General features: G+C 52.1%; 12 protein-coding genes and 1 non-coding gene across 13 annotated transcripts; 6 read left to right on the top strand and 7 right to left on the bottom strand.

Annotated features, from left to right (window-relative positions):
• Positions 1–108: 108 nt before the first annotated feature.
• Positions 109–559, top strand: EI97DRAFT_456044 (ubiquitin-like protein; the record flags this gene model as incomplete). The annotated part of the gene is made up of 3 exons (XM_033800693.1): positions 109–167; positions 218–382; positions 442–559. 3 exons carry the CDS (start codon positions 109–111, stop codon positions 557–559), a joined length of 342 nt encoding a protein of 113 aa, XP_033656116.1.
• A 585-nt stretch (positions 560–1,144) lies between these two features.
• On the top strand, positions 1,145–1,717 carry EI97DRAFT_456043 (uncharacterized protein; the record flags this gene model as incomplete). Its single annotated transcript, XM_033800692.1, has 2 exons — positions 1,145–1,316; positions 1,404–1,717. 2 exons carry the CDS (start codon positions 1,145–1,147, stop codon positions 1,715–1,717), a joined length of 486 nt encoding a protein of 161 aa, XP_033656115.1.
• A 79-nt stretch (positions 1,718–1,796) lies between these two features.
• On the bottom strand, positions 1,797–2,608 carry EI97DRAFT_372457 (DUF427-domain-containing protein; the record flags this gene model as incomplete). The annotated part of the gene is made up of 2 exons (XM_033795352.1): positions 1,797–2,388; positions 2,445–2,608. 2 exons carry the CDS (start codon positions 2,606–2,608, stop codon positions 1,797–1,799), a joined length of 756 nt encoding a protein of 251 aa, XP_033656114.1.
• A 184-nt stretch (positions 2,609–2,792) lies between these two features.
• EI97DRAFT_448476 (NAD(P)-binding protein) lies at positions 2,793–4,274 on the top strand (the record flags this gene model as incomplete). The annotated part of the gene is made up of 3 exons (XM_033800164.1): positions 2,793–2,840; positions 3,184–4,076; positions 4,154–4,274. 3 exons carry the CDS (start codon positions 2,793–2,795, stop codon positions 4,272–4,274), a joined length of 1,062 nt encoding a protein of 353 aa, XP_033656113.1.
• Positions 4,275–4,327: 53 nt separating this feature from the next.
• EI97DRAFT_430852 (glycosyl hydrolase) lies at positions 4,328–7,007 on the bottom strand (the record flags this gene model as incomplete). The annotated part of the gene is made up of 2 exons (XM_033797792.1): positions 4,328–6,808; positions 6,869–7,007. The coding sequence occupies 2 exons, from the start codon at positions 7,002–7,004 to the stop codon at positions 4,629–4,631; spliced, it is 2,316 nt and encodes a 771-aa protein (XP_033656112.1). The 3' UTR covers positions 4,328–4,628.
• A 1,152-nt stretch (positions 7,008–8,159) lies between these two features.
• EI97DRAFT_484117 (uncharacterized protein) lies at positions 8,160–9,331 on the bottom strand (the record flags this gene model as incomplete). Its single annotated transcript, XM_033802109.1, has 3 exons — positions 8,160–8,570; positions 8,628–8,818; positions 8,879–9,331. The coding sequence occupies 3 exons, from the start codon at positions 9,329–9,331 to the stop codon at positions 8,342–8,344; spliced, it is 873 nt and encodes a 290-aa protein (XP_033656111.1). The 3' UTR covers positions 8,160–8,341.
• Positions 9,332–10,591: 1,260 nt separating this feature from the next.
• Positions 10,592–10,663, bottom strand: EI97DRAFT_t26. The gene has a single exon. It is a non-coding gene; the product is annotated as a tRNA-Ala (tRNA).
• A 2,122-nt stretch (positions 10,664–12,785) lies between these two features.
• On the bottom strand, positions 12,786–14,132 carry EI97DRAFT_448473 (uncharacterized protein; the record flags this gene model as incomplete). The annotated part of the gene is made up of 3 exons (XM_033800163.1): positions 12,786–12,805; positions 12,855–13,655; positions 13,895–14,132. The coding sequence occupies 3 exons, from the start codon at positions 14,130–14,132 to the stop codon at positions 12,786–12,788; spliced, it is 1,059 nt and encodes a 352-aa protein (XP_033656110.1).
• Positions 14,133–14,685: 553 nt separating this feature from the next.
• Positions 14,686–15,236, top strand: EI97DRAFT_440129 (uncharacterized protein; the record flags this gene model as incomplete). Its single annotated transcript, XM_033799604.1, has 2 exons — positions 14,686–15,000; positions 15,030–15,236. 2 exons carry the CDS (start codon positions 14,686–14,688, stop codon positions 15,234–15,236), a joined length of 522 nt encoding a protein of 173 aa, XP_033656109.1.
• Positions 15,237–15,918: 682 nt separating this feature from the next.
• On the top strand, positions 15,919–16,509 carry EI97DRAFT_448472 (uncharacterized protein; the record flags this gene model as incomplete). The annotated part of the gene is made up of 1 exon (XM_033800162.1): positions 15,919–16,509. The coding sequence occupies one exon, from the start codon at positions 15,919–15,921 to the stop codon at positions 16,507–16,509; it is 591 nt and encodes a 196-aa protein (XP_033656108.1).
• A 226-nt stretch (positions 16,510–16,735) lies between these two features.
• EI97DRAFT_213970 (LexA/Signal peptidase) lies at positions 16,736–17,721 on the bottom strand. Its single transcript, XM_033793795.1, has 2 exons — positions 17,584–17,721; positions 16,736–17,527 (listed from the first exon to the last, which is right to left on the bottom strand). The coding sequence occupies exon 2, from the start codon at positions 17,520–17,522 to the stop codon at positions 16,962–16,964; it is 561 nt and encodes a 186-aa protein (XP_033656107.1). The 5' UTR covers positions 17,523–17,527; positions 17,584–17,721; the 3' UTR covers positions 16,736–16,961.
• A 208-nt stretch (positions 17,722–17,929) lies between these two features.
• EI97DRAFT_413224 (Clavaminate synthase-like protein) lies at positions 17,930–19,357 on the top strand (the record flags this gene model as incomplete). Its single annotated transcript, XM_033796783.1, has 3 exons — positions 17,930–18,044; positions 18,101–18,602; positions 18,642–19,357. The coding sequence occupies exons 2-3, from the start codon at positions 18,335–18,337 to the stop codon at positions 19,355–19,357; spliced, it is 984 nt and encodes a 327-aa protein (XP_033656106.1). The 5' UTR covers positions 17,930–18,044; positions 18,101–18,334.
• An 18-nt stretch (positions 19,358–19,375) lies between these two features.
• On the bottom strand, positions 19,376–21,694 carry EI97DRAFT_430844 (uncharacterized protein). Its single transcript, XM_033797791.1, has one exon. The coding sequence runs from the start codon at positions 21,507–21,509 to the stop codon at positions 19,458–19,460; it is 2,052 nt and encodes a 683-aa protein (XP_033656105.1). The 5' UTR covers positions 21,510–21,694; the 3' UTR covers positions 19,376–19,457.
• Between the last annotated feature and the right edge of the window lie 2,396 nt (positions 21,695–24,090).

The raw sequence follows: 24,090 nt of genomic DNA, 5'->3' as shown, positions 1-24,090 counted from the left end.
TCTTACCCGATGTAGTTTAGTGCGCGATCAAGGTTAACGTTATCACGGCCTCCATCCATCATCCACACCCTCTCCGTACTGGAAAGGTGATTGTAGCATTGGCGAAAGATGAGTGCAGAAGTAGAAGAGGCATCCCCTGAATATGTCCCAATCACAGTGGAGTTTAGGTAGGCATTTCTACAAGTTACACAGAAGCCCGGGTGTTGACGATTTGCAGCGGCGGACTGGAGATGCTCTTCTCCAATGAACGCAAACTGAGTCTGTCCATACCCCGAAGGGACAAGGATGGCCAGAAGGCGAATGTTGCGTTCCTGATTGATTATCTTTGCCAAGATTGTCTAAAGGATCCGCGGAAAGACCTCTTCGTCTTGGACGGATCAGTGTGAGTGGCACTCTTCCCCGTGGCAGGTGGAGATGAGCATGGCTGACATGTGGTACCAGTCGTCCCGGCATTCTTGTACTGATCAACGACGCCGACTGGGAACTGGAGGGTGAAGAGAAGTACGAGCTCCAAGACAATGACAATATTCTGTTTGTCTCGACGCTTCATGGCGGATGACCACGTTACTTCCTGGAGTGGCGGTGTAAGAGCGACGAGCTCATCGGATCTCGGAATTGAACTGGTCTATCAAAAGGAATATGTGCTGCTATGCACACAACCAAGCTTTGAAAGGATTGAGGGCTGCTACAGGGGTTCGATATGATTTCTGTCTTTGTAGGTTGTATCTCCATAGCGATGCAATTACCCCGACCCTCACCGCAAAGTTGCAGGAATCTAGGATTACTCCTATGAACGCGGCCACGGCAAGGCAGACGCGGATATGAGAACAATAGGATTGACTCATTCACGAGTTTTGTACACCGCTCGTTGTTACGAGTCCATTAACGAACTGGCCTCGGTGGAGAGTGAGAGCCCATGTGGCCAACGCTGAATAGTGAAAGGCTCAGACCGCGAATAGCACGTGGCATGTGCCCTATCGGTGCCGTGATCGCTGAAAGGGCCACATATTTTGAATCTTCTTCTCTCCTTACCGCCTCTACCTCTTGCGCAACTGAAGTATACAACCTCGCCCGCGCAACAACCTCCCATTCTCAACCACTCCAATCGGAAAGCAACACAGTCGATCGATTTATCCTACCAAATATGGCCTCAAGTGAAGTCGAAGAACTCCGGCGAAGATTAAGGGAGATGCAGCGCGAGTTGCGGGAAGCAAATCGGGAGTTGCTCGATCGAGATGAGCAGCTTCTGGAAGCTTGCGCCCGCGAAGCAGCAGCAATCGAGCAAGCAGCCCAAGCCGAGGAGGAAAATGCCTGGCGTGAGTACAAGAACTCAACTCTATCACTCCTTCGGATTGTTTCTCCAGGCTGTATTGGCCGTATCACTAACATTACCCTTGAAATAGTCACCGAAATCTACCACCTCATAATGGAAGAGGGAAGCTATGCCGCCGGGTCAGCTCAGGATGTACTTCAGCAGCGCAACCAGCAACTTGTGCAGACATCCATTGTCATCGCGAAGCTGAAGGCCGAACTTCAGAAATTGCGGGACAAGAATCGAGCGTCAGAGGCAAAGTACAACAAGTTCGACAAGTTACGGGAGAGGGTGGAAGAGAAGGCCCAAAAGCTCCAGAAGGAAATGACGGATCTCACAATGGCGATGAGCAGGTTGAACTACGATTCTGCTTCGACATCCTCTCGCAGCGCAACGGATCACTGAAGACAAGGTACAGCGGGGCTCAGCGAAGGACGGATACATCATGCACTTGAGTTGCCACTGAACTACTGGCTGGCGCCTACTATTTCCCTTCTTTCACTCCGTCAATCCATACATCAACCTTCTCATTGTAGAAGCACAGATGGCCGGCGATTGGGGCGCTTTCGGCGGTGGGATATGTGTAATACCATACCAAATCCTGATACGCCTTCCCATTCACATTCACGTGGTAATAATTCGCTTTCCCCTTGTACGGGCAATACGTCTCGGTATCACTCTTGCTCAAGTACTCCCACTTGACATGGGTAGGCGGGAGATAATGGCGGGGCCTCAGGGATGTCTCCAGCAGGAAGAGCGGACTTGAACTCTCTGCGAGGGTGACGCCGTCGATGGCGACTTTGACGTGCCGGCTCGACTTCAGAATGTCGATGCGTTTGTACGGGTCTTTCGGGTGCTGGTAGATTGGCACGTCCTCTTCGAACCATTGATCCAGCTCGTTGAATGGAATCCTAACTAGGTCTTTCAGTTGTGGCGTATTGAAGATGACAACGTGCTCTGCGCTTTTGCTGCCAACAGACAGACTGGCAAAGTGGGCTTGCTCCTTGGTGCCCTTTACAGAAGAGAGCTTCGTGAGCGAAGCGTCGGATGTGAAGCTGCCAACGGGAACGTAGAATCTGCAGCCACATATCAACGGCTTGCAAGCTATTATCCTGTAAAGTAGGTACCCTACTGTGGATAGTATGGGTGTTCCCACACATGGTATGCTTCAATGGTGTCGAACGCATATTTTCCGTTCAAGAGACCACGGACACGACGTGGGGTAGGCTCGGCTCTATGGGGACCATTTGCCACAATATTCTGGGCAAGCTTCTCAAGACTAAAGCTGTCAGACATGCGATAAAGCGGGAATTATTGGACGGTAGCGTACTCCATCACTTTGGTGGCCGGACTTGAATTTGGGACTTTTTCAAGATGTATGCTCAGATTGAATTCGGTGAAGGACTTGGAGATAGGCCCCTTTAAAAGTCGAACGTTTGGGACAGCTATGGATTGGAAATCTGTGATTGATTTGTCATGCATGGCTGTACAGAGTACAGACGTGGAGGTCATGGATGTTGTGACATCAGTACGGGAGCTAACCCAAGGTGTGTTAGCCCATTCACTGCCCAGAACCTCGGCATTTTGCGACCACGCCTTACAAATCAACGCCTTCCCGTTTACTGGTATTCGGAGAATTCGTACCATGTAGCTTTGAGGTTGCAAACTGTTGGATACGTGGAGATGGCAGTGGTTGCCGAATTAAAGAGCTGGAAGATCTGAACCCACAGCCTGGCAACATACGGTTGCTGCTACATATATCCTACATACACAGTCCAGTACTGTCGCACCGAATGCTCAAAAGTCTGAGCAGGCAAACGGGAGCCCCATATTCATCATGTTCCACAGCATCCTCATCACGGGCGGCTCAGGGATACCTAGGCGGCACCCTGCTAGCCCACCTCCAAACCGCCAATCTGCCCCCCTACTCCAAACTCTACGCTCTCGTCCGCACCCCAGCTCAAGCCGAAGGCGTCCGCCAATACGGCGCTACGCCTCTCAACATCGACCTCTCCTCTCGCTCAGAAATCCACGACACCATCCTCTCGAACAACATCACCATCATATTCCACCTCATCTCTGCCTTCGGTGCGCACACAACTCCCTTCATCGAAGCCCTGGCCACAGTCCGCGAAGCCACCGGTCACGATGTGCACTTCATTTTCACTTCGGGCGCGAAGCTGTTCTCCAGTCATGCCGGGGCGCCCACCTCCCAGCCACTCTTTGATACGGACCCGAATCTCTTTGCTATTCACGAAGCGCAGGTGCCAAAGTACGATATCGCAAAATCAGGCATTGATGCTAACATCGGTGTGATTGAAACAGGGGAGAGATTGGGTGTAAAGAGCTATGTTTTCGTGCCTTGTATCGTGTATGGTCCCGGCGAAGGATTCGGCAACAAGATCTCCATCCAGACGGTTGCCGTGGTCAAGGCTGCACTGAGTGCGCGCAAGGTGTATAAGGTTGACCATGGGAGGACGACGTGGCCCGTTTGTCATGTCAGGGATACGGTAGGCTTATATGTTGAGATGCTGAAAGCTATATTGGACGGGAGGAGTATCGGGTACGGAAAGAATGTCTTCTATTTAGCGGCTAGCGGGAGTGTAGCTTGGGATGACCTTTATGAGCGTTTTGCGAAAGCTTTGAAAGAGAGAGGCAAACTTGACACTGTAGATGTTGGTGTCGCAGGGGAAGAAGATTTGAAGAGGATGGCGCAGGGGATTGGATGTGAGCCTTTTCTGGTGCCTATGCAGCTCGCTGGCCTGTAAGTCTCAGTCCTCATCCCTTGAGCTCTATGTGGCAGTCTGCTCGGACTTTCTGGAAACTGAACAAAGATTCTAGGTGTACGTTCACCGCCGAGCATGGCAAACAAATTGGGTGGACACCCCGCTACAAACCTGAGGATATCTTGGACAGGGCGGAGGAGGAAGTGGAATTTATACTGCAGAATCTCACCGCATGAAGTCTATTGCATGGCACATCCATTGTGTAGCACACGCAATAGACAGAAGGCTTCAGACATGTCCGTATTTTTTTGTTACTATACTATTAATCCTCTCAACTTTGCAGATGGGGACGCCTAAGCTGTCCTTAAACATGTAGCCGGCTTGAAAGACCTTGATGCAGACTGTGGCCATTGATACAGGTGAGTCACGCAACAGTTCGATCAGGTGCAGGACTCTATATTGCTTCCCTCTCAACAGCACGAATGAAGATTATTAACAGATATAATTACTCAATGACAGCCCTCAGAGTTTTCCACTCGTCGCAACGCTCATTCGTCATCAACGCTCATAAACATCAAAGATTACGTCCTTCATAGAGGAGGAGCATTTGGATCCATCATGCACTGATCGACGCGCATGAGCTGCTTACCAGTAGCCTTTGCAATCTGAATGAACTGACGGAGATAGGAGACGGTGCTGGGATACAGGTAGTGCAAAACCACAAGATTACCGCCCTTGTCAACATCGCGCTGGAACGCCTTGAGCTGCTGCTCGGGGGTGTCGGTCTCAGCCCACAACCAATCCTCAACGTCAACAGACCACATGGTGATGGTGGGCTTCTTGCCGAGAGTCTGCGCAAGGCGCGAACGCATGCGCGCACCCTCATTTCCGAACGGCGGGCGGAAGTAAGGGGTATGGAGGCCGTTCAGCTGCTTCTCAACAGCCTTGATGTCCTCGTTGTACTCCCAATCGATGGAAGCATAGTCAGGCAGACCCTCCATCTTGGGATGAGTGAATGAGTGCAAGGCAACCTGGTGTCCCTGCGCCTGCATCTCACGGTAGACATTGGTGAGGTTGGTCGAGGCATCGAGGAGTGGTGCGCCCACAGTGAAGAAGGTCACTTTGATGTTCTCCTCGCGGATGATCTTGAGCACATCCTGAGCCAGTTCGGGTTGACCGTCGTCAATGGCGAATGCAAACGAGTTGGGACGTTTGCAAGCGAAGACAAGGTCGCCCGTCTCCTGCTTGTTGGGGATGATGGTGCCAGCTGGAACAGAGGGGACGATCTCAATGAGCGACAGAGTAACGGGTGTGCTGCTGTAGAACCCCTTGATGGCAATACCGACAGTCCGCTGGAGATTGATGTTGAAGTGATTGATCGGGATGTAGATGTGCCCGTTTTTAGCATAGCGGGAAGCCTCTGCGGAGTCCCAGGTCTCGGGATAAGGGGCGATGGCTTCATTACACTGGCTGTTATGCTGCTGAAGAGCAACAGTGAAAGCAGTGCTGCCCGAGTAGGCGATGTGCAGATACGAGCCTTGGTATTTGCGGAAGTCGGAGCAGGACCCGGACACCTGCGTGTAGAACGAGTAATCGGCGTCTTTCGAGGTTATGGTGAGTCGGTTGCTGCCATATTGGAGGGTCATGCCTTCATCGCCGCCATGCCAGAATCCAAGAGCGTTGCTGTTCGCATTGGCGAACTTGTCGATAACAAGAGCGGCAGCAGTGCCACTGGGAGCGGCGACGGTTGACGAGGGGCCCGCAGGAGGAGTGGTCGTGCTGACAATGTATTCTGCACCGGAGTTTCCGCAGTAAAAAGCGACGGGACCGAACACAACGGGTTTGTTGAAGCCCGAGAGGAGCAGAGTCGTAAGTTTCTCGGTATTCAGAGTAGGGAACTTTGAGAAGGGAATCGTGTAAACCTTCTCAGTACCATCAAAAGTCCACCCGAGCTGAGTGGAGGTCTGACCGGCGGATTGGGCGTTGGTCGGATCGCATGAGCTGGACGAATCCAGTTGAACGGAGAAGGTAGTCCCAGCTGATGCTTTGATCCGGAGCGAGATACCACCATACTTGTTCTTCGCGTTGACGCAGCCGAACTGCGTGTAGAAGTACGAGCTGGTGTCTTTGGGAGTAAGCGTGACGCGGTTCTTGCTTGGGTTGTTTACCTGGATCGAGCTAAAGGTTCCATCGTCGGACGTTGGCTCGAGAAGCGCATTATAGTAGAGGAAGGTCAGGCGAGACTGCGACGTCCAGTCCTCAATCAGCAACGGCGAACAAGTCCCAGAAGGTTGTATGGCCGAAGTCGTCACGGTCGCAAGCGTCGTCCTGGTTGAGCTCGGGACACTCGCCGACGTCCGCGTAGAACTCGGAGGAGCGGAAGTCGGGCCACTGGTGCCGCAGCCGAACTGGATGTTGCTAAGCTGCCATCCTGTGGTGGCAGAAAAGCCAGACCAGACGAAAGCCGTGATGGCGTTTGTGTTGGCTCCTGAGAAGGAGTTGAGGGGCACGGTAATTGTTTGCGTGTTCCCGGTGAGACCGGAAACAGTGAAGAAGGACGAAGTGTACGTGGTGGCGGAGCAGGAGCTCTGGGTCTGAATTTCGAGGGTCAAGGAGCTACCAGCTGGGCCTTTTACACTAAATTGAACGGAGTTGTAGTTGTTGGAGCTGGCAGCTTGGCAGGGGAACGTCTCGTAGAAATAGGAGTCGGCCTTTGGAGTGAAAGACAGTACTCCTCCGCTGGCCGAGATAGAAGTCATAGATCCATCGTCTATTCGCAGTCAGGAACCCTCCAGCAAGATGCTAACCATGTACGCATCGGCCAACTCACCACTGGTCCATGAATTCAAGCTGTTGGTGTTGCTCGACCATTTGGAGAAGTCGTCGACCTTGAGAGACGCGGTGCAGGCGGCCGAAGCTCCGCTGACCAGCGCAGCTGCGAGGCCGAGAAAAGTATAAGTCCACATTAGTAGTTGGAGGTTGAGCGAAAGACTTGGAAAAAGCGAATGTACGGAAACCAAACAGTCTCCAAAGAAGAGGTGCGACGCCTACTCTCTCCTACTTGGACGACAAGGAGCAGGAAGAAAGCCCGTGAGGAGTGAAACGAGGCATCCGGTCTTCTCATATACCTCCCCGTCTACCGGAGCCCGGGGAGACAGTCCCAGCTTGAGGGCTGACTACAAGGCCTGAACTTGCCTAGCGTTCTTGGCCCTTCCGTACGATATCCCACATCACCGTTTTTGTGTGGGAGTTTTCTATTTCCAGCCTGTGGCTGTCCCCTAGGCGGTTGCCATCCCCGGGGCTAAATAGAAGCACGGTGCAATGGCGCCGTCATGGACGGGAGGGGCCAGCCCACGTTCCCCCCTTTCAAAAACAAGTCCACTGTCATGGTGGTGGACCAGGCGGCGTAAGACTGGGCCAGAAGAGGAGAAGCACCCATGTTCAATAATGTTGCCAATCCTCGGCTGCTCGAAACAATGCGCGAGTCGTACCTAGTTTGTACTAGCACTGTATGTATGTAATAGCCAGGAGTAGACGACGAGTCGGAGACAGCTTGGCCTCATGGATGGAACGATAACCCTGGAAGGAAAACGAAACATTTGGAGCTTTCAACTGGACACATTCTGCCAGGACATGTAGGGTTGGAAGCGTTGCAGGAAACCTCCCACCGTCAAGGTACCATGAAGACAAGGTACATACTGTGTTATTGCCGGTAGTTCGCCATTTTGAACCTGTCGTACCACGTCAGGCCATTGTGGCCGGACGTCGCGTGCTGTTGCAGCCGTTGCCAGCAAGAATGAAATATCGTGCAGCCAAGACGCTCGGCAGGTACCCAAATAGTACCTACTGTGTAGGTACCACTGGCTGTACTTTTGACGTCGTCGCACTTGTCCGTTCCAGGGTTCTACCGGTAGAAGACGGTCTCAATCCCCCAGCTGGTTCCTGTTACTAAAACGCCTGTTGTTTCAACAGACCTTTCGGCCGGGCAACGCGTTCAGCATTCCCTAACACAGTAAAAACTCTTAGGTGCAAGTTCATCTTACCAAGTGTGGCTTTTCGTGGGCTGCCAAACGTGCGGTTACCCCCAAGATCTTTGTACTTTACTGCAGGTGTCGGCAAAGGGACGCGGGAGACATGGGGCGCAACAGAGAATTTCGACAGCCGACTCCAGGAACATCGTTGAGTCGTTCCAAACTTGTACCTTGTGGACACCCTATAGGAATACAGTATATACAAAGCAAGTTTCCGTTCGACTATATCCATCGTTCTCACTCTAACTTCCCTCCCAGCTTAGGTTGAACCATTACAGGGACACGCAGCTGCCAGCACTGTCTTCGAGGAAGATGCCACCATAGACCTGGCCTTCATTGAGGTTCTTCGACTGGTATCCGCTGTTGACGACATCCGAAGTGCCCGTTGGCTTCTTGAGCATACCGATCTGGAACTGGCCACCGCCCGCAAGGTTAACCGACGTAGGACCAGCGACGGACTTGAGAGGCGCCTGGCCAACGGAGTAGTAGATCTGCACCTGGCTGCGTGGTTGTCCCGTTAGTCTAGTCAGGCTGCGAGCGGGTTGAAATGATGCTCACTTCTTGTCGTAATCCAGCTTGATGGCAAAGTTCTGCCAGTTCTTCTGGTCAATGTCCACAGAGTACAGGCTTCTTCCATTACGGTCGAGGATCTTGAACTTGTTCTTGTCCGCGGCGGACTTGCCGATGAGCTGACCAGTCTGGAATTGAATCTGGTTGGAAGAGTAATCGGCGGCTTCGTGCCAGACGTTCTACAGCATGTCAGTAAGCGTTTCCCGATTCGACTCGTCTTCCTCCCATGGCAGTCCTACCAGGTACTCATGGGTCAGGTTGAGCGGGCGCGTTGGATCCTGCTTGACGGAAAAGTGCAGCGTTTTGACGCCAATGGTTCCCGGGCCGTCCGGAGAATCTTTCAGGAATTGCAGACCCGCTCTTCTGAAGCCGTTCTGCTTCTGGAAGATGCTCTTGTCCGACAAGGTCACTTCCACGGACGTGTAGTCAGCGCCATCGAAACGGGATGCCTCTTCGCTAGGAAACTTGAGAATCTGGCTCCACTTGAGGTCGTTGCCCTTGACGTAATCCGGGTTGAAGATGGTGTTTGTCGCGTACGAGTCGAAGAACGTGGGCTCAGTGCCAACTGGAACTCGGCCATCGAAAACGATCGGGCATTTCACCTCAGCCGGAGGAGCAGCCTGCTGGGGGGCAGGGGCCGCGAAAGCGCTGCCAGCGGTGAGCAGTACCGCAGCGATAATATGGTGATACATATTGATATGCTCCTCGAAGAGACTCTGCCGTGGGAAGCCACCTCACCTGGGACCAGGTGTGATTTATACTTGCCTCAAAGCGCCCGCAATGATCACCACTTCCCCGTCGACAAGGCCAGCCATTTCCCAGGAAACAGCGCAGACCCGATCACCAACGTTCTACTCCTCACATTCCCGGCGTGCAAATTGGCCGAATATGGGTTTCATCTTCAGCGGCATCGCCATAGCCAATTGCGAAACGGAAGAATCTGGGGAGAAGCTTCCATAGCAGAAAGGTTAACCTATATTGGATTGGCAGATGACAAGTCCACACGTCGGAATAATCTACATCGCGCAAATCTGCCGCCCAGCAGGCCAAGTCCTGAGATCGTGGGGTAATAGCTGCGCCTCGGATATTGAGGCGTCGGTCCGATGAGCCGCGGAGCGAGTGACAGTTTGAGACTGAACATGTTGACGCAAAGAGGTGTATATTCCACCCAGATTGGGTTTGATTTCGAACAATCGCGTGCGATGACATTGAAACCACCATTCGCACTAGAGCATCGAAACAGTCGTCTCATAGCGGTACACGGTAGGGTAGCGACAAATCCACTTCGAAGGAACCAGAAACCTACGACTCCTCCACGAGCTATCGTTGCGATGGCGGACAGTCCTCCTCAAACGCGGCCATGCCAGTTATCACCTGCAAACTGCCGTGAGATATGCTGCATCTAGGGACACGGGCGACAGAATCCTAAACCCCTCCGCAAGAGTGGGACACTGTTCTTGATACTTCGAGTAGTCCGAGCGTGGACAGTGTGTTCGCCTGGAACCCCAGAGGCTTAATGATAATGGTTCGGGCACCAAACAGGAGCCCGAACGTTCAACCACCCTGTGCGTCATAGGGTACTGCGTTACTCCCAGTGCTGCCCCCTTGCTCTGGATGGTCAAGGACGCCCATACTTTACTTTGTCAGCTCCACCCACCAGGGATTATTTAATATTCATTTTTGGATTTGATAACTAGAAGCCCAAGGTACACGCAAAGGCGAAGCGCGAGGGTGGACTGCTCCTGTGTGTCGATGTCCCCGTCTCAACGCGGTTCACATCAATAAAAAGCAGATATCATACGACCCACATCACACACCATCCATTCCACACGAAAGAAAAACAGTTGATGCCACTTAGGGGGGTGCATCCAACCAAAGCTCTTTCACCTCAGCGCACCCCGGATTATGCACCAAAAGAAAAAAAGACAACTCGATTTAGAGAAGACAGAGGATGGACAAGTAGGGGATCGAACCCTAGACCTTCCGCATGCAAAGCGGACGCGCTACCACTGCGCTACATGCCCCTTTGCTTGATGAACATAAACCTTTTGGAATAACTATATACAACAAAATATCTTTTTTACTAAACGGCGGTCCCGAAGTCTAGGACATCCTCTCGATCAGGATGGCAAAATAGAATATGTTTCAGTGTTTAATTTTGACGATTCGCTTGACGCTCCGAAACAGGACTTTCACGCTAAGCCCACGTCTAACCATCATTATCATTAGAAGCGCCGCTGATATCGTGACTTCTTTGCCCGAATAGCATGACATGTACGGCATCTTCCTTGCGAGTGTCGCTACATACGTGGAATAGGGGCTCACCGGCCATTCCATTTCACTGGCAGCTGTAGTGCTTCCCCAGATCCTCAGCCATGCCCTGCGGACGGCAAAAAGGGCTTGTAGCGGGGTTAACGATCCCCACTAGGAGAGGGAGGCCACAAAGCGGCACAGCAGCAGATAGTAGAGTGCCTCAACGCGGAGATGGATTGATAATATAGAGTACGAAGATGACGGTCAGAGGGGCGGCTAGTAGGTTATTGCCACTCGACAAAACGCACCTTCATAACGCCCTGGTCAGGTTGAAACTGCACATCAAGATGGAACTACAATACCACGACAGTATGATGGAGAGAATAGGGCAACAAGTATCGAGCTGGACAGCATGCTGAGGAGAAGCTGCGACCACAAATTTCCACGACTTCCAGCAAGAGGGCAAGGAGGAGACGAATCGAACGGTTACCCTTACCAGAAAATTTGATAGATTTACACCGAAGGCTTTTTTGCTCAGATAAGCGCTGCCGTTCGCGCTCGTGCCGATAGTTGTACTAGCAGTTATGGCCAACTATACATCACAGCTCTATCCCATACGAAAGATTGGTATCCAATGGGTTGTTCCCAGCTAAGAAGGACGTAATCTCGCGGATTATGGATAATGGGCTCCTCTTCATTCTCCCAGTTGCAACATCAGCTTAGGAAAATCGAACTTTACGTAAGCCAGAGTCATTGACAACGCCTGGGATCTGATTGTCGGAAGAGGCGGACAGATGCTACTGAGTTAGGTCAATTTACGAGATTCTCGACGGGTGGATACTCCTCCACATAGGGAGGCAAAGAGCAAGCTACGAGATGTACACTGCTATCGCTTTCGAGACCACATCTATCATACCTATGGGAACACTCTGAGTGTTGGCGAAAGAACGCCTGGCATTCAGGTACATCACTCGAGTACGTTTCCTCAGATGGCTTACTGGACTGGGCATGCTACTCAGTGCGCTTTATGTACTGGGCTCTCCAACGCTCATGGCCGCCATGACCGGTTACCTCGCCACTTATGGGCGCTACATTAACGACGGAAATGGCACGCTGGTTGGCTACGATTTGCTCGTCTTTTCCACTTCGTCATCTGGGACAGTGGCCGCATTGGCGAATATAAACAGCCGCTCGTGGTAACCCAAGATGGCCAGGAATTGCGCCGTGCTGTCTGCGATTATAAATCAATAGTCGCAAAGCAATGATCAATCTTCATGGTCTCCGTCTTCAACTTCAACTTCGTCTGGCCCTGTGCTATGGTTGAAATGTGGTTGGATACCGTCAGAGGCAGTCGAGTGTATAAAAAGGGGAGAAGACCGGGTCTTCTGCAAAATACGCTGGATATCCCGTCGGTGCTCAGTGAAGAGCTTGGAGAAAGATCCGGGATTATGAGGGAAAGAAACTAGAGGAAGCGATAATGCAACAAGATAACCTGAGAATTGAAAAGACGCGAGGCCACCACCTGAAATCAAGACGAGGAGCTGGGCGCAAAGGTGAACCAGGGGGAGCTCATTGTGAACGCATTGCGAAGATCCACGGAAACTGAACACCTTATCACCCGAAGCCCATACGACATGGTCGCGACTTAAAGCGACTATCGCAGGCAATCGATATTACCATGATGCGTCCGTGAGAAAATTCACTTAGGATGGCCTTTGGCACATCTACCCGCCTCGCTGCTTGTGGGGCGGCCAGCAGGCAAACCCCATCGCCACCTTTGCTTGTGCTCCACACCATGCCCATGCATATATTGAAAAGGCTATCAGGGAATCTAAGCGACTCAAATATCCTGATTCACACCTGGGTTATCTGGCTGCACCAGCAGCACCTGCTTTAGCAGTTGAGGTGGATTGCTAGAACGCTGTCAGCACGCAATACTGGAATAGACGGGCGACGACCAACCATTCGCATAGAGCGCATATGAATCAGCATTGCTCAGCGCCTGACTTGTGGATAGCCTCATTGCGGCAGCATAGCCATACCCAAGATCATCAGTTCCAGGGCTATACACACCCGGAGCATGAGTCTCCTCGTGGAGGACAGTAGTCGCTTTGTCCTGTCCGTGGCAAGTAGACGTCAAGTCCGGGAGCTCGTTGAAAAAGAGGTTACAATACGTGATGAAATTCTGGGACGGGACTGTGTACGCTAGAACGTTGGACGAGCACCCCCCATAGGGATCATTGCAGTTCGTCGAGGTGGCGGATCCGGAACTACCGCAATCGGATGCAACGGCGCGAAGCCGTTCGGAAACCGCGTTCTTTGTACTGCTGCTTGTTGACTTGAAGTAAATATCAAGCTTCGTACCTGAGCTGGCAGCACTGGCGGCAGAACTGGCCAGCTTTTGGCAGTTGGATAGCGCAGTGCGAATGGAATTAAGTTTGGAGCCGGAACAGCTAGAGCCGATTACAGTGCGCTTGGAGAGAGCTTTGGCGACGGTGGCTGCCAGAGCACCGTCAACAGTCATGGAAAGCCTGTTGGACTCATAAGGGAGGGAGCCAGCCAGCTCCGTCGAGCCCTCTTCTGCGTAGGGGATGTAGCCTTGTGCGAAAACATCAAAGTTGCCTCCTTCAGAAAGAGTGTGAAGGGCTGCCGTCTCCACTGTTATCTCCTTGGACTCCCCAACTCCCAGGGCAACAAAATCCTCCGTAGTTAGGCCGGACGTCAACAGTCGGAGCTTAATGCCCTCGAAAGGTACTTTCGTCGCTGAGGTAGACGTTAATCACGGTGGTCGCTTGGTCGCTAAGAAAAGAGGCTTTTGATGAGTTATCGGGAGATCCTTGCCTGCCGTTGTGTCTCAACGAAAGCCACCGAATACGAGAGTGTTTCATTTTTTGATGTGCTGAAGACGAATTATGACCATCCACACCGCCACTTTTGTTCTCTTCCAAGTTGGCGTGCTTGAACAGACACTATTGATGGCTGTGCAGAGAGAGGTAACTTACTTCCACCAGAGGGATACATTGAGACTTTTTCCACGGGGTTCACCTCGTCAAGGAAGGTGCCTTTGCTCAAGAGGTTGAGGGCCCTGTCTCCATTGTTGGTGACAGCCACCTTGACCTCAGAGTTTCCCGAAGCTGTGAGTACAACACTCAAGGATGAGTCGCGCTTCGTCACGCTGATAGCCATCGCACTGGCGTACGCAACAAAAGCGGCGAAAGTCAAAAGAGTAAAACCCTTCATGATGAGGGGCTCTTACTGAAGTCCGAGGAAGGTGACCTTGGCGATCTGGATGGAAGACGCAAGCTTGGAGGTGAATACGGTTAACGGAATAGCTGTTCGAATTTATAGCGTGGGGAGGCTTTCCAAGAGAACGGGCCCGGACCGTCCCCGCCCAACAGGATCGACTGTATCCACTATATACCGGGCGGTGGAGTACTACCAGTTCAGGAAGTCGACTAGATACCAGCAGCCAGTTGCGGTATCTCCATATGGTCACTTGTCGAAAGATGCGGGGCATTAACCCTGAGAGTGTTCCCTCACAGCCATGGAATCGCCTCCACGTCGGGACCTTGTTGGAGGGGAGGAAGATATAGTGTACCTCCTGACATGGGGCAGGGGCAAGTATGGAGCGGGTAGACAGGGAATTTGTTGCAGCGCATGTAGGAAGAGCGAATAGTGTCACCAGCCCCCCGTACAGAGCCGCCAAATCCATGGCGTCCGCAACTATCTGGTCTGAAATTGTATATGGCGATCTTGATGGTGTGAATGAAAAGGAACAAGATAACGTCTCGGCATGCCGCTGGATTGGTGGTGGCAGGGTTATGGTATATGTGCCAACCTTCCCTCTTCCCTGCGAAACACACTGACGGCTTTTCAACGTTCATCCTGGCCCCGTGCAAAGGAGAGCCTGGCTAGGCATGTCGCAAAGCCTCCAACTAATGGATTTGGATGCCTTGGAACTGGAGTGTTCGAAAGCCTCCAAGGATCCTCAGGCTTGTTGGACAATTCACAAGCCAGGTCGTCCGCGACACATCTGGAAACTGACCACGGCGAGGATTGCTGCCTGAGGATGCGATTATTGGTGACGGGCCGTACTGCTACCGGCATGGTATTATCTGGTATATTACTAAAAGGCAGGGTGGCATGCAGGCTAAGCGGACAGACATGAAGAGAAGGAAGACCCATGACGATGGATGGGTATCGAGTGGAGAGCTTGAGGCACAGGAATCGCAGTCTGATGATCATACTCTTACATCCAATCCCCCGGGTTTGCCAACGCGGACAGAGATGTCGAGTGGGTTCAACTGGACGGCAGGATATGGAGACAGGAGGAGGGAGGAATAGTGAAAGAGGTGGAGGAAGCTTCGGGGTTGAAACAAGGTTGTCGGAGAGTTCGCGCGAGAAGCGGAGGGTGGAGCTTGCCCCTTGGCGCTAAACCCAAAAGAGGCGCTACTGGCAGCCGGCAGATGAATTGCTCCAACGTCACGGCCAATCATCCAGAAGACCTATAAACTGCGTTGTACTGTATTTGTTGTACATATTGCCCTCGAGAGTCAAATACCCGTCCGCCCCTGCATTCAGAGCCTTGCTAGTATTGGTTGCGATTGTGTTCAAGCACACTACATTTCTGAGCCTGTTCGGTTGCAATTGCAGGTCTCGCGGCTATGTACCTTCACCCAGGCTCATCATCACAGCCTCGAGGTTGCCCTGTCCTGCATTGCTGATCCCTACCTCTCGATATACCGTAATATTGTCCGAGAGTGCTGATTTGTTCTGTAACTTCCATCCTGTCGTCTAGGATTGGCTTCCGTGGCCGGTAGCTTACAGACCCCGTTCAAAGTTGCTGCACGTTTTCAATCTCGTACCTACGCGGTGGTTGCCTCTGCCCGGTTTGTCTGTAAGTATCCAGGATTCAGGCCAAATTTGGAGTCACCACTGCCTTGAATCATCCGATTCAACGGACTACAGCACACCACTTCGGTTTAGCTCGTTTTTCGCATACCAACACTACAATTGAGAAACCCACATGAACAGCCGGACTTCGGTCGTAGCAGTCATTACTCTCACCATTCCGGCCGCGCTGTATCTATTCCAAGCGCTCTTTCAGCCTGATACAATGGAGGCGGGAACGCCTGGCAGCCCAGTCAACGAGATTCCCGGCTTGCAATTCAACCTGTCTCAGATCTCAAAGAATCCCCCTACTCTTCTCGTTACAGTCAGAAACGGCCATCCGTCCTCGACCTACACATTCCTCAAATGGGATTCCCCCCTAGACCCTCAAGCAACCAACTTGGGTGTTTTCAAGCTCCTGCATGTCCCAAGTGGGAATGAAGTCGCAACGGACTTGATCAGAATAAGGCGAAAGATGCCGCCCTCGAGAGATGATCTACAAGAAATCGCGCCTGGAACACAACACTCCATGGAAATCGTTCTTGACAAGCCTTGGATGCCGAAAACGAAGCCGACAGAGTACAAAATCTGGGTCGAGGGCGAGTTCCACGGAGTGTGGGAGAAGGCTGCAGGCAGTGTCAAAGATGAGGAGCTTGAAGCTTACACCGACACCAACTATGATGGGAGTCGGTTTCGGAGCGAGGCGACAACCATTATCGTTGAGTGACTGGCAGGAATACGAGCATTCAACAGCGGCCACCCGCAGCCTACTGCTGCCCGTGGCAACTTCGAGAGGACGTTAGCCACCTGAAATACTCTTGTCAACATCATGGAGTTCTTCTCATCTCAATGCTGTTGAAGAAGGAATGTGAAGTACTACCAAATGTCGTGTTATGGGAAATAGCTGCTTGAAATCCCTGCGGCGACGGATATGTCGAGCTCATATGTATACATCAAATCAGCGTACCGACAGTCTAGACAGCTACGGATACGTACATCAATAGGCTCCAGCAGTCAGTATCGCCAAACAGTATGCTATGCTTTATAGCAGTAAAACAGTCATGCCACACCGCTCTTCGTGCGAATACAGTGAATGCAAAATCGGCACAGAGGGCTGCGTCCACTCGATCGGGCTAAGAGGGTCCATTCCTGATATCGTTCCTGATATCGTTCCAGAGATCATAGGGAAACCCACTGTGGCTCCCCGCCCGACCCAGCCACATCCCTCAAAGCGCTCCTCCACCCAAACCACTTCGCGTCTTGAAAAGGGAAGATGACGGCCAAAACTTTCCCATATACCAGCGCTAGCGGCAGTGGCCCAAAAAGTCGGCTATCCCTGCTCCAATCCAAATTGTCTCCGGCGACCCAGCAATGTCCCTCGGGCACTCGGATCATGTCGTCCCTGAATGTTGTGAATTCCTTCGAAGGGTCCTCCTCTTTCCCCACATCCTCGTCCCGTTTCCCCGGTGTCACTACGCAGACGAGATCTCCAGGCATACCGATGATGCGCTTGCATGCCCTCTGACGCGGCTGCATGGGGTGCTCGAAGACGATAATGTCGCCCACGGCAACGTCCCTGCCGTACCGATGTCGCATGGAGACGAGAAGCAGCGGAGGGAAGCCCCTGCCATAATGGTGTGGTAATGTGGGCAACATTGAAACGCCAGAGGTCGAAGCGATGCAGTAAAAATATTTTATGAAGAAGTGGCCGATGAGACCAATCTGTGCACATTTGAGCATGAAGCCTGGTCATTCTGTTAGTAGAATAAACTGAATGGTCGAGAAACGGGGCCTTACGGACAAGTGGGGAGAGCTGGGATTGGTGGTGAGGAAAGGTTGGGGCACGGAAGAAGGATGGCGGTCTGAAGGGTGAGCGGACATGGCTGCGCAGCCGCGCGAGAAGGGGGATCCGAGGAGGCGGCATGGTATGGGGGAATATGGAAGACTCTGCTATGTTCCCATCATGGTTTGCCGTGAAATGGACAGGTTGCCGTCGATGCGCCTGCCCGGGGGAAAACCGACGAAATGGGAGGTCTGGATCTGATGGGATGAAAGGAAACCAGAAGTCGAAGACGCCAAGCCCTTATCGATAACTATTATACACAGTACAACGGAATAAGATTCCCTTCGAGGTACCCAGACTTCGACCTGTCCGACCTTCCATGCTCACAACACCTATTCCTGCTATATCCATTGAGGATGACCTGGTACCGCGATGGAACACATAATCGGACTTGAAGACGCGACCATGGCAAGGCCGAGGTAACCTGTCGCATTCCCTCATGAGGCTTTGAAAAAACTAAAACTCGAGACTGCAGGCCTGCGCCTCGGGGCTTCAAAGGAAACCAGCTCAACGACGCTGTAAGAGGTGCATTCCAATCCATCTTCTCCTCCGAAGCTGCAACTACTCGTATCCTGGCATATCGACTTGAATCCCCCATCTCGTGCTGTTCATTTCCTCATTCCTTACTCCAGACCTCATCACAACCTACCACTCCCTCAACAGTTGCACCATAACCACGCTGGACGAGGAGCCTTCTCCGCTCGAGTTCATGCGCCATGTCTCCACCAATCGCCCTTTCGTCATTCGCCGAGGTGCCTCTCTCTGGCCTGCGTGCCAAAAGTGGTCTGCCAGCCACCTCAAATCCATCATGGGGGATGAGCCTGTCAATGTCGCCATAACGCCGCATGGGAATGCCGATTCGGTACTCCAAATCCCCCGAGAAGATGGTGAGGAACCTCTATCATTGTTCGTGAAGCCCTACGAAACCATGGAACCGTTCTCCGAGGTGCTTGATACGATCCGTACCCAGCAGATCCGTCGCCAGGATCCCCAACGTCCCAATAGGACTCATGCAGTGAACGCCTCCCCCCGGCCCCCTTCTCCGGTCCGCTACCTGCAGACGCAAAATGACAACCTCCGCAACGAATACACAAAGCTCTTCTCGGATCTGCCCTCGTCGGTCCCATTCGCACGCATCGCACTCCAGAAGCCTCCAGACGCCATCAACTTCTGGCTCGGAAACTCGTATTCCACGACAGCACTGCACAAGGACAACTACGAAAATGTATACGTCCAAGTACTTGGCAAGAAGCACTTCGTCTTGCTTCCCCCCGTAGAGGCGCCCTGTGTGAATGAGAGAGCGATACTGAGCGCAACCTATCGACCGGTGCCTGAAGCTCTTAGCAGCACACCGGCCACAGGCGACCCATCTCTTTCTGCAACCGTTGTACCACACATTGATGAACCTCTCACATACACTCCATTCTGCACCTGGGACCCCGACGTCCCTCACCGGAATACGACTCCATTTTCTTCGCTCTCGCAACCGATCCGCGTCACTCTAGAGCCGGGCGACATGTTGTACCTCCCGGCGCTGTGGTACCATAAAGTGGGCCAGAGTTGTAACGAAGAGGGCATCTGCTGTGCAGTGAATTACTGGTACGATCTTGAATTCGGTGGTGGCTTTTGGAGCATGGCTGCATTCGTGAGGAGTGCAGGCTTATTGGCCCTGCCCGAACATAATCATAATGGCGACACAAAGACAGAAGAACGCAAGGTACCAAGCCAATGATGTAGAGCCATACAAGGAATCATACAGGAATCGCAACTCAATATTAGGGGGTATCTAAAACTAACACGCATAAACGCCGCACTACCGACAGTATGTACCTCTATCTTCGGACGCGAATCTTGACTCCAGCTCCTCGGACACTGCCCCACACACTCTCACTGACGCGGAGGGGAAGCTTTCGCCCCTTGAGCCTCTGATCGATGAGCCACATGCCAACGACAAACTCCTCTCTCCGCAAACGGCCGAGCCCCCTCGCATCCACCAGGTCCCACACTTCTTCCAACACGTGGTCCGCTAGTCGACTCCGCTGCCAGATCTCTCTGACCACCAAATTCAGGACATCGTGCGCGGGGTCATCGAGGTAGATACTGCGTGCGGCCTGAGGAGCGTCGGAGGATGGAATGTATAGACCTTTGTTCGCCGCCCATACGCCCTCATATCGCTTACGCTCGCGCTCGGTAACAATGTCGCGCCAGCGTTTGCGAGTGCCTTCATGATGCTTGTTCGGGTGCTTCTTCCTCATCCCCATAACCCTCGTACCTTTTCTCTTGTACTTCTCGGCGTCGTCCTTCTCGTCAGACGAGGACGGCTCTTTCCGGAGCGTTGTTCGCAGTTTACCCGTCGGCTTCTGAGGCGACGGTGAACGATCGTGGTGCAGAGGCAAATGGTGATGATGAGGATGATGAGGATGATGAGGATGATGTTTTCGAGGAGGAAGTTGGGCGCGTAGAGCCGGTGTCGGTCCAGGAGATGCCGTCCGGGAGGAGGCTAGGGCTGCACCTATCATGGCGTTGGAAAGAGACTCCCCCGTGAGGTGTCTGGTCACCTGTTTAGCTGACTGCCGTTGATAATTGGAGTGGAGCGCCGTTTCCACCGGTGAAGAGTGGTCTATCCTAGAGATAGGCAAGGGAAACTGGCTGTTCGATGCTGGCCTTTGAAGGGGTTGAGGCGGTTCTGGTGCTGCTTTCGGACGATCACGGCTTGCGAGTGACCCACTAGGCCCTTTGGTAGACCGGCGAGGAGGTGGAGGCACCGGCTTGCCCTTCTCCTTTACTTCTTCCAGCTGCTCCTGAGCGGACATGTAGGACGATGCTGAGGATGCATTTCCAGTACTTTCTACAGACATTGTGCTGGACACACGACTCTGGATACGAACTGGACGAGTCGCGTTATCCAGGTTTACCTCAGACAAGTGGTGTTTTTCCTGCTGCGGTGGTTTGGGCCGAGCAATAGGACCTGCCGCTGTCGATGGAAGCGATTTCTGGGGTAGAAGCGGAACAAGAGGCCCTTCTTTGCGCAGTTTCAGTCCATCATGCCCGGAATCCATAGAAACTGGTCCTGGTTTGGGCTTCACTGCCGGTTTTGGCTTCTCCGAAAGCTTGACTAGCGTAGCCTCGGTCTCTCGGGGAGGCTCGACCTTTTCATCGAACGAAAGATGGTATGCCCTTTGGGGTTTTGGTGACCTGACAGGAGGAACAGAAACTTGTTTCCGTGGGGCAGCCGGTGGCTCTGCCGGAGTTCTGACATGGCCACTAGCAGGCGGAAGAGGTTCACTGTCCGTCTGCGTCTCTTCCGCCATGTGGATAGTGCTCGCAGTGGAAGAGCGTGGCTGGGTGTTGCCTGGTCTCCTCAGCGGTGCCTGTTCCAACGGACGCTGTTCCAGCTGCGCCAGGACGTTGCTAACGCTCCCAGGGGGAGGGAACATATCATTCTCGTCGACACTGCGCTCCTCTAGTATCTGAGGTGTGCTGGGCTTCATGGGGCTGAATCTTGCGGCCGCAATCTTCGCAGCAATGTTCGAAGGTGACGGTGTGCGGTCGGCGTTGGGGCCTTCCGGCATACCCAGGGGGCGTGAGCTGGTCGACGGGGTGGGAAGTCGGGGCGGAGAGGGCGGCTTAGAAGGACGGGTTGCACCAGGCCCATCCCTCTGCAGTGGAGATGCTTCCGGCTGGCTCGGAGCGCTGCGCGACATGCCAGATCCAGCTTTTGCAGCTGCGAGCAAAGCGCCGTTGTTTCCGCTGGTATAGGTGCTTGGCAGGGGTTTCGGCTTCAGGGCGGGTTTCGCAAAGGCAGAAGAGGCGCCGAGGAGGGCTGCATCGCGGACATTGTACTGCGTGTCTCCCTTCGTCTGTGGCAGCTGTGCAGAGCTCATCGAGTCCCCATGGGACGGACGTGACTATGGAGACGAGTAGCGCGGATGGCGTCGCGGTGCAGAGAAAGGGCGGTGGGAGGATTCATACGACCTGGAACGTATACAGAGAGTGGCTAACAGTTGTACAAAGTAAACTACCTAAGTAGTCAGAGTGGAGTGTAGGATGCTCCAAAAAGAAGGGTCGGAGGCCTCCTGTTCAACATCTCCAGCTTATGTGGGCAGCTTCCAAACGGTGAGATCAGCAGCTATTCCGGATCCGGTATAACGTCAGCGACCGGCTCGTGCACGGGACCGGCTCGTGCACGATTTTGGCTACACCGCCAAAAATCAACCCCATTTTCAACCAGCTATATCTCAACCAATATGGGCGATATTGAGGCAGCTATTGCAGCGGCGGAATTGCAAAAAGAAGGAGAAAAAGTCAATATCACACAGATCACGAAAAAATATGGTGTTAATCAGTCAACTCTCTCGAGGCAGCTACATGGAATTACTGGATCAAATGCGGCCAGCTATGAACAACAACAAAATCTTAGCGCTACTCAAGAACTACGGCTTGTAGAGTATATTGAAGGCCTTTCAAGGCGTGGGCTACCTCCTACGATACAAATGATTCGAAATTTTGCCCAAGAAATTGCTGGAAAGCCAGTAGGCAAGACCTGGCACAAGCGCTTCCTCAACCGGCACAGCTCTAAGTTGACATCACGGATGGCCACCGGAATTGACTCCAGCCGCCACAAAGCCGACTCAGCATTTAAATACAAGCTATACTTTGAGCTTCTGCAGTGGAAGATAGAATAATATTTAATTGAGCTACAACAAATGTACAATATGGATGAGAAAGGCTTTCTCATTGGGGTCCTCTCAAAGTCGAAAAGGGTATTCTTCCGCAGCTAATGTGAGGCTGGAAATCACAGATTTATACTCCAAGATGGCAACCAGGAGTGGATAATAACAATAGCCTGTATTTGCGCTGATGGCAGCATGCTTACACCAGCGCTGATTTATCAGGCAAACTCTGGCAATATATAAGACTCGTGGCTTCAAGATTTTGATCCAAAATTGCACAAGGCCTTCTTTGCCTCATCCCCCTCAGGCTGGACAAACTACAATATTGGCCTTAATTGGCTTAAGCAGGTATTTGATCAGGAAACAAAGCCTAAAGCAAGGCACAGCTATAGGCTATTGATCCTTGATGGCCATGGATCATACATAACAATAGATTTTATACAATATTGCGATGACAACAAGATCCTCCTTGTAATTTTTCTATCTCATAGTATGCATACCTTACAGCTACTCGACATCAGCATGTTTGGCCTGCTGGCTAGGGTGTATAGCGAGAATCTAGCTAAATGGATGGAAGGGTGCCAGGGACTCTACAGTATTACAAAGAGAGATTTTTTCCGTCTATTTTGGGCTGCCTGGAATAGCTCTCTCAAATCCATGACTATACTTACAGCCTTTGAAGCTACTGGTCTGGCTCCTTTTAACCCAGAGTGAATATTAGCATGCTTCCGCTCACAACCAGATGACTGCCCATCTTCAAGCGATAGTACTTCGTCAGTACTTAGTGCCAGTGACTGGCATAAAATTGAGTGGCTTTTATGCTAAGTTATGGAGAATATATATGATGCGTGGGCATCAAAGCTCTCCCATACAATACACTCAATTGCTGCAGAAAAGCAGATCTTTCAGATGGAAAATCAGCAGCTCAAAGAAGCACTGATCCATGAGAGAAAGTGCTACCAGCGAGGCAAGCCTTTGCTCCTTAAGATGGAAGCAGAGTACAATGGCAGCACTGTATTTTGGTCACCTACTAAAGTTGGGCAGGCTCGTCAGCTCCAGGCACTTTAGGAGGAGGAGGAGAAGGCACTATGGGCTCAAAAAGATGCAGAGAGCAAGTGATGAGGGGAGGCAAAGGCTCAAAAGGCTGCCTTGCTTGAGGAAAGGTGACAGCTGTGAGCTGCGGCCAAATTAGAGTGCCAGCAAGATCGAGAGCAGAAGGCCCTTGAGGTACAGGAAATCCGGCAGGCCCGCACAATTGAAAAACAACTCTGCAATGATATAAAACTTACTAAAAGAGGCAAGCAAAAGAGCCTCAAGCCTCCTGTAGCAACTCTGCAGGATATTGAGGATATAAAGCCAGAGATACTGGCGCTAGAAGTAGAGGCCCTGCAGGTGGCTGCTGCGATGTTGTCAGATTTGATGGTATCTGAAGATGTCATAGTGATAGAAAGATTGATTGAAGATGGGTTGACTGATTGTATTCAGATGTGTGCTTGTATGGGTGAGGCTGAGGCCTGACACTGGTTTTGATGTTCCTTCTCTGGGCACCAAGGCTGTGCAGAGCACTAGCCACTGCAAAATCACTAGCCACATATCCTCAGACAGTACCGGTATAGACAGTTTCTCCCAGTTCTCCTCTTCAGTCCTAGATAGGATGTCCATAAACTGGCTTACCATCTGACACACCCCCTCAGCTTGGAACCCATTGCAAGCTGGACCCAACCGCATCTCCTCTTCAGAGTAGCATGTCTTCCAACTTGCCTTGCACTTCATCCAAGTCTATCTCCTTCAG

The sequence above is a fragment of the Westerdykella ornata genome, assembly GCF_010094085.1.
Source record: "Westerdykella ornata strain CBS 379.55 unplaced genomic scaffold EI97scaffold_4, whole genome shotgun sequence".
Lineage (NCBI taxonomy): Eukaryota > Fungi > Ascomycota > Dothideomycetes > Pleosporales > Sporormiaceae > Westerdykella > Westerdykella ornata.
Note: the sequence above shows the minus strand (reverse complement) of the source record. Positions and strands in the feature narration are given on the sequence as shown.

Coding starts and splice junctions, on each gene's coding strand:
- EI97DRAFT_430844 (XM_033797791.1), bottom strand. CDS start 21,509: ATGAGCTCTGCACAGCTGCCACAGACGAAGGGAGACACGCAGTACAAT.
- EI97DRAFT_213970 (XM_033793795.1), bottom strand. CDS start 17,522: ATGCTCAAATGTGCACAGATTGGTCTCATCGGCCACTTCTTCATAAAA.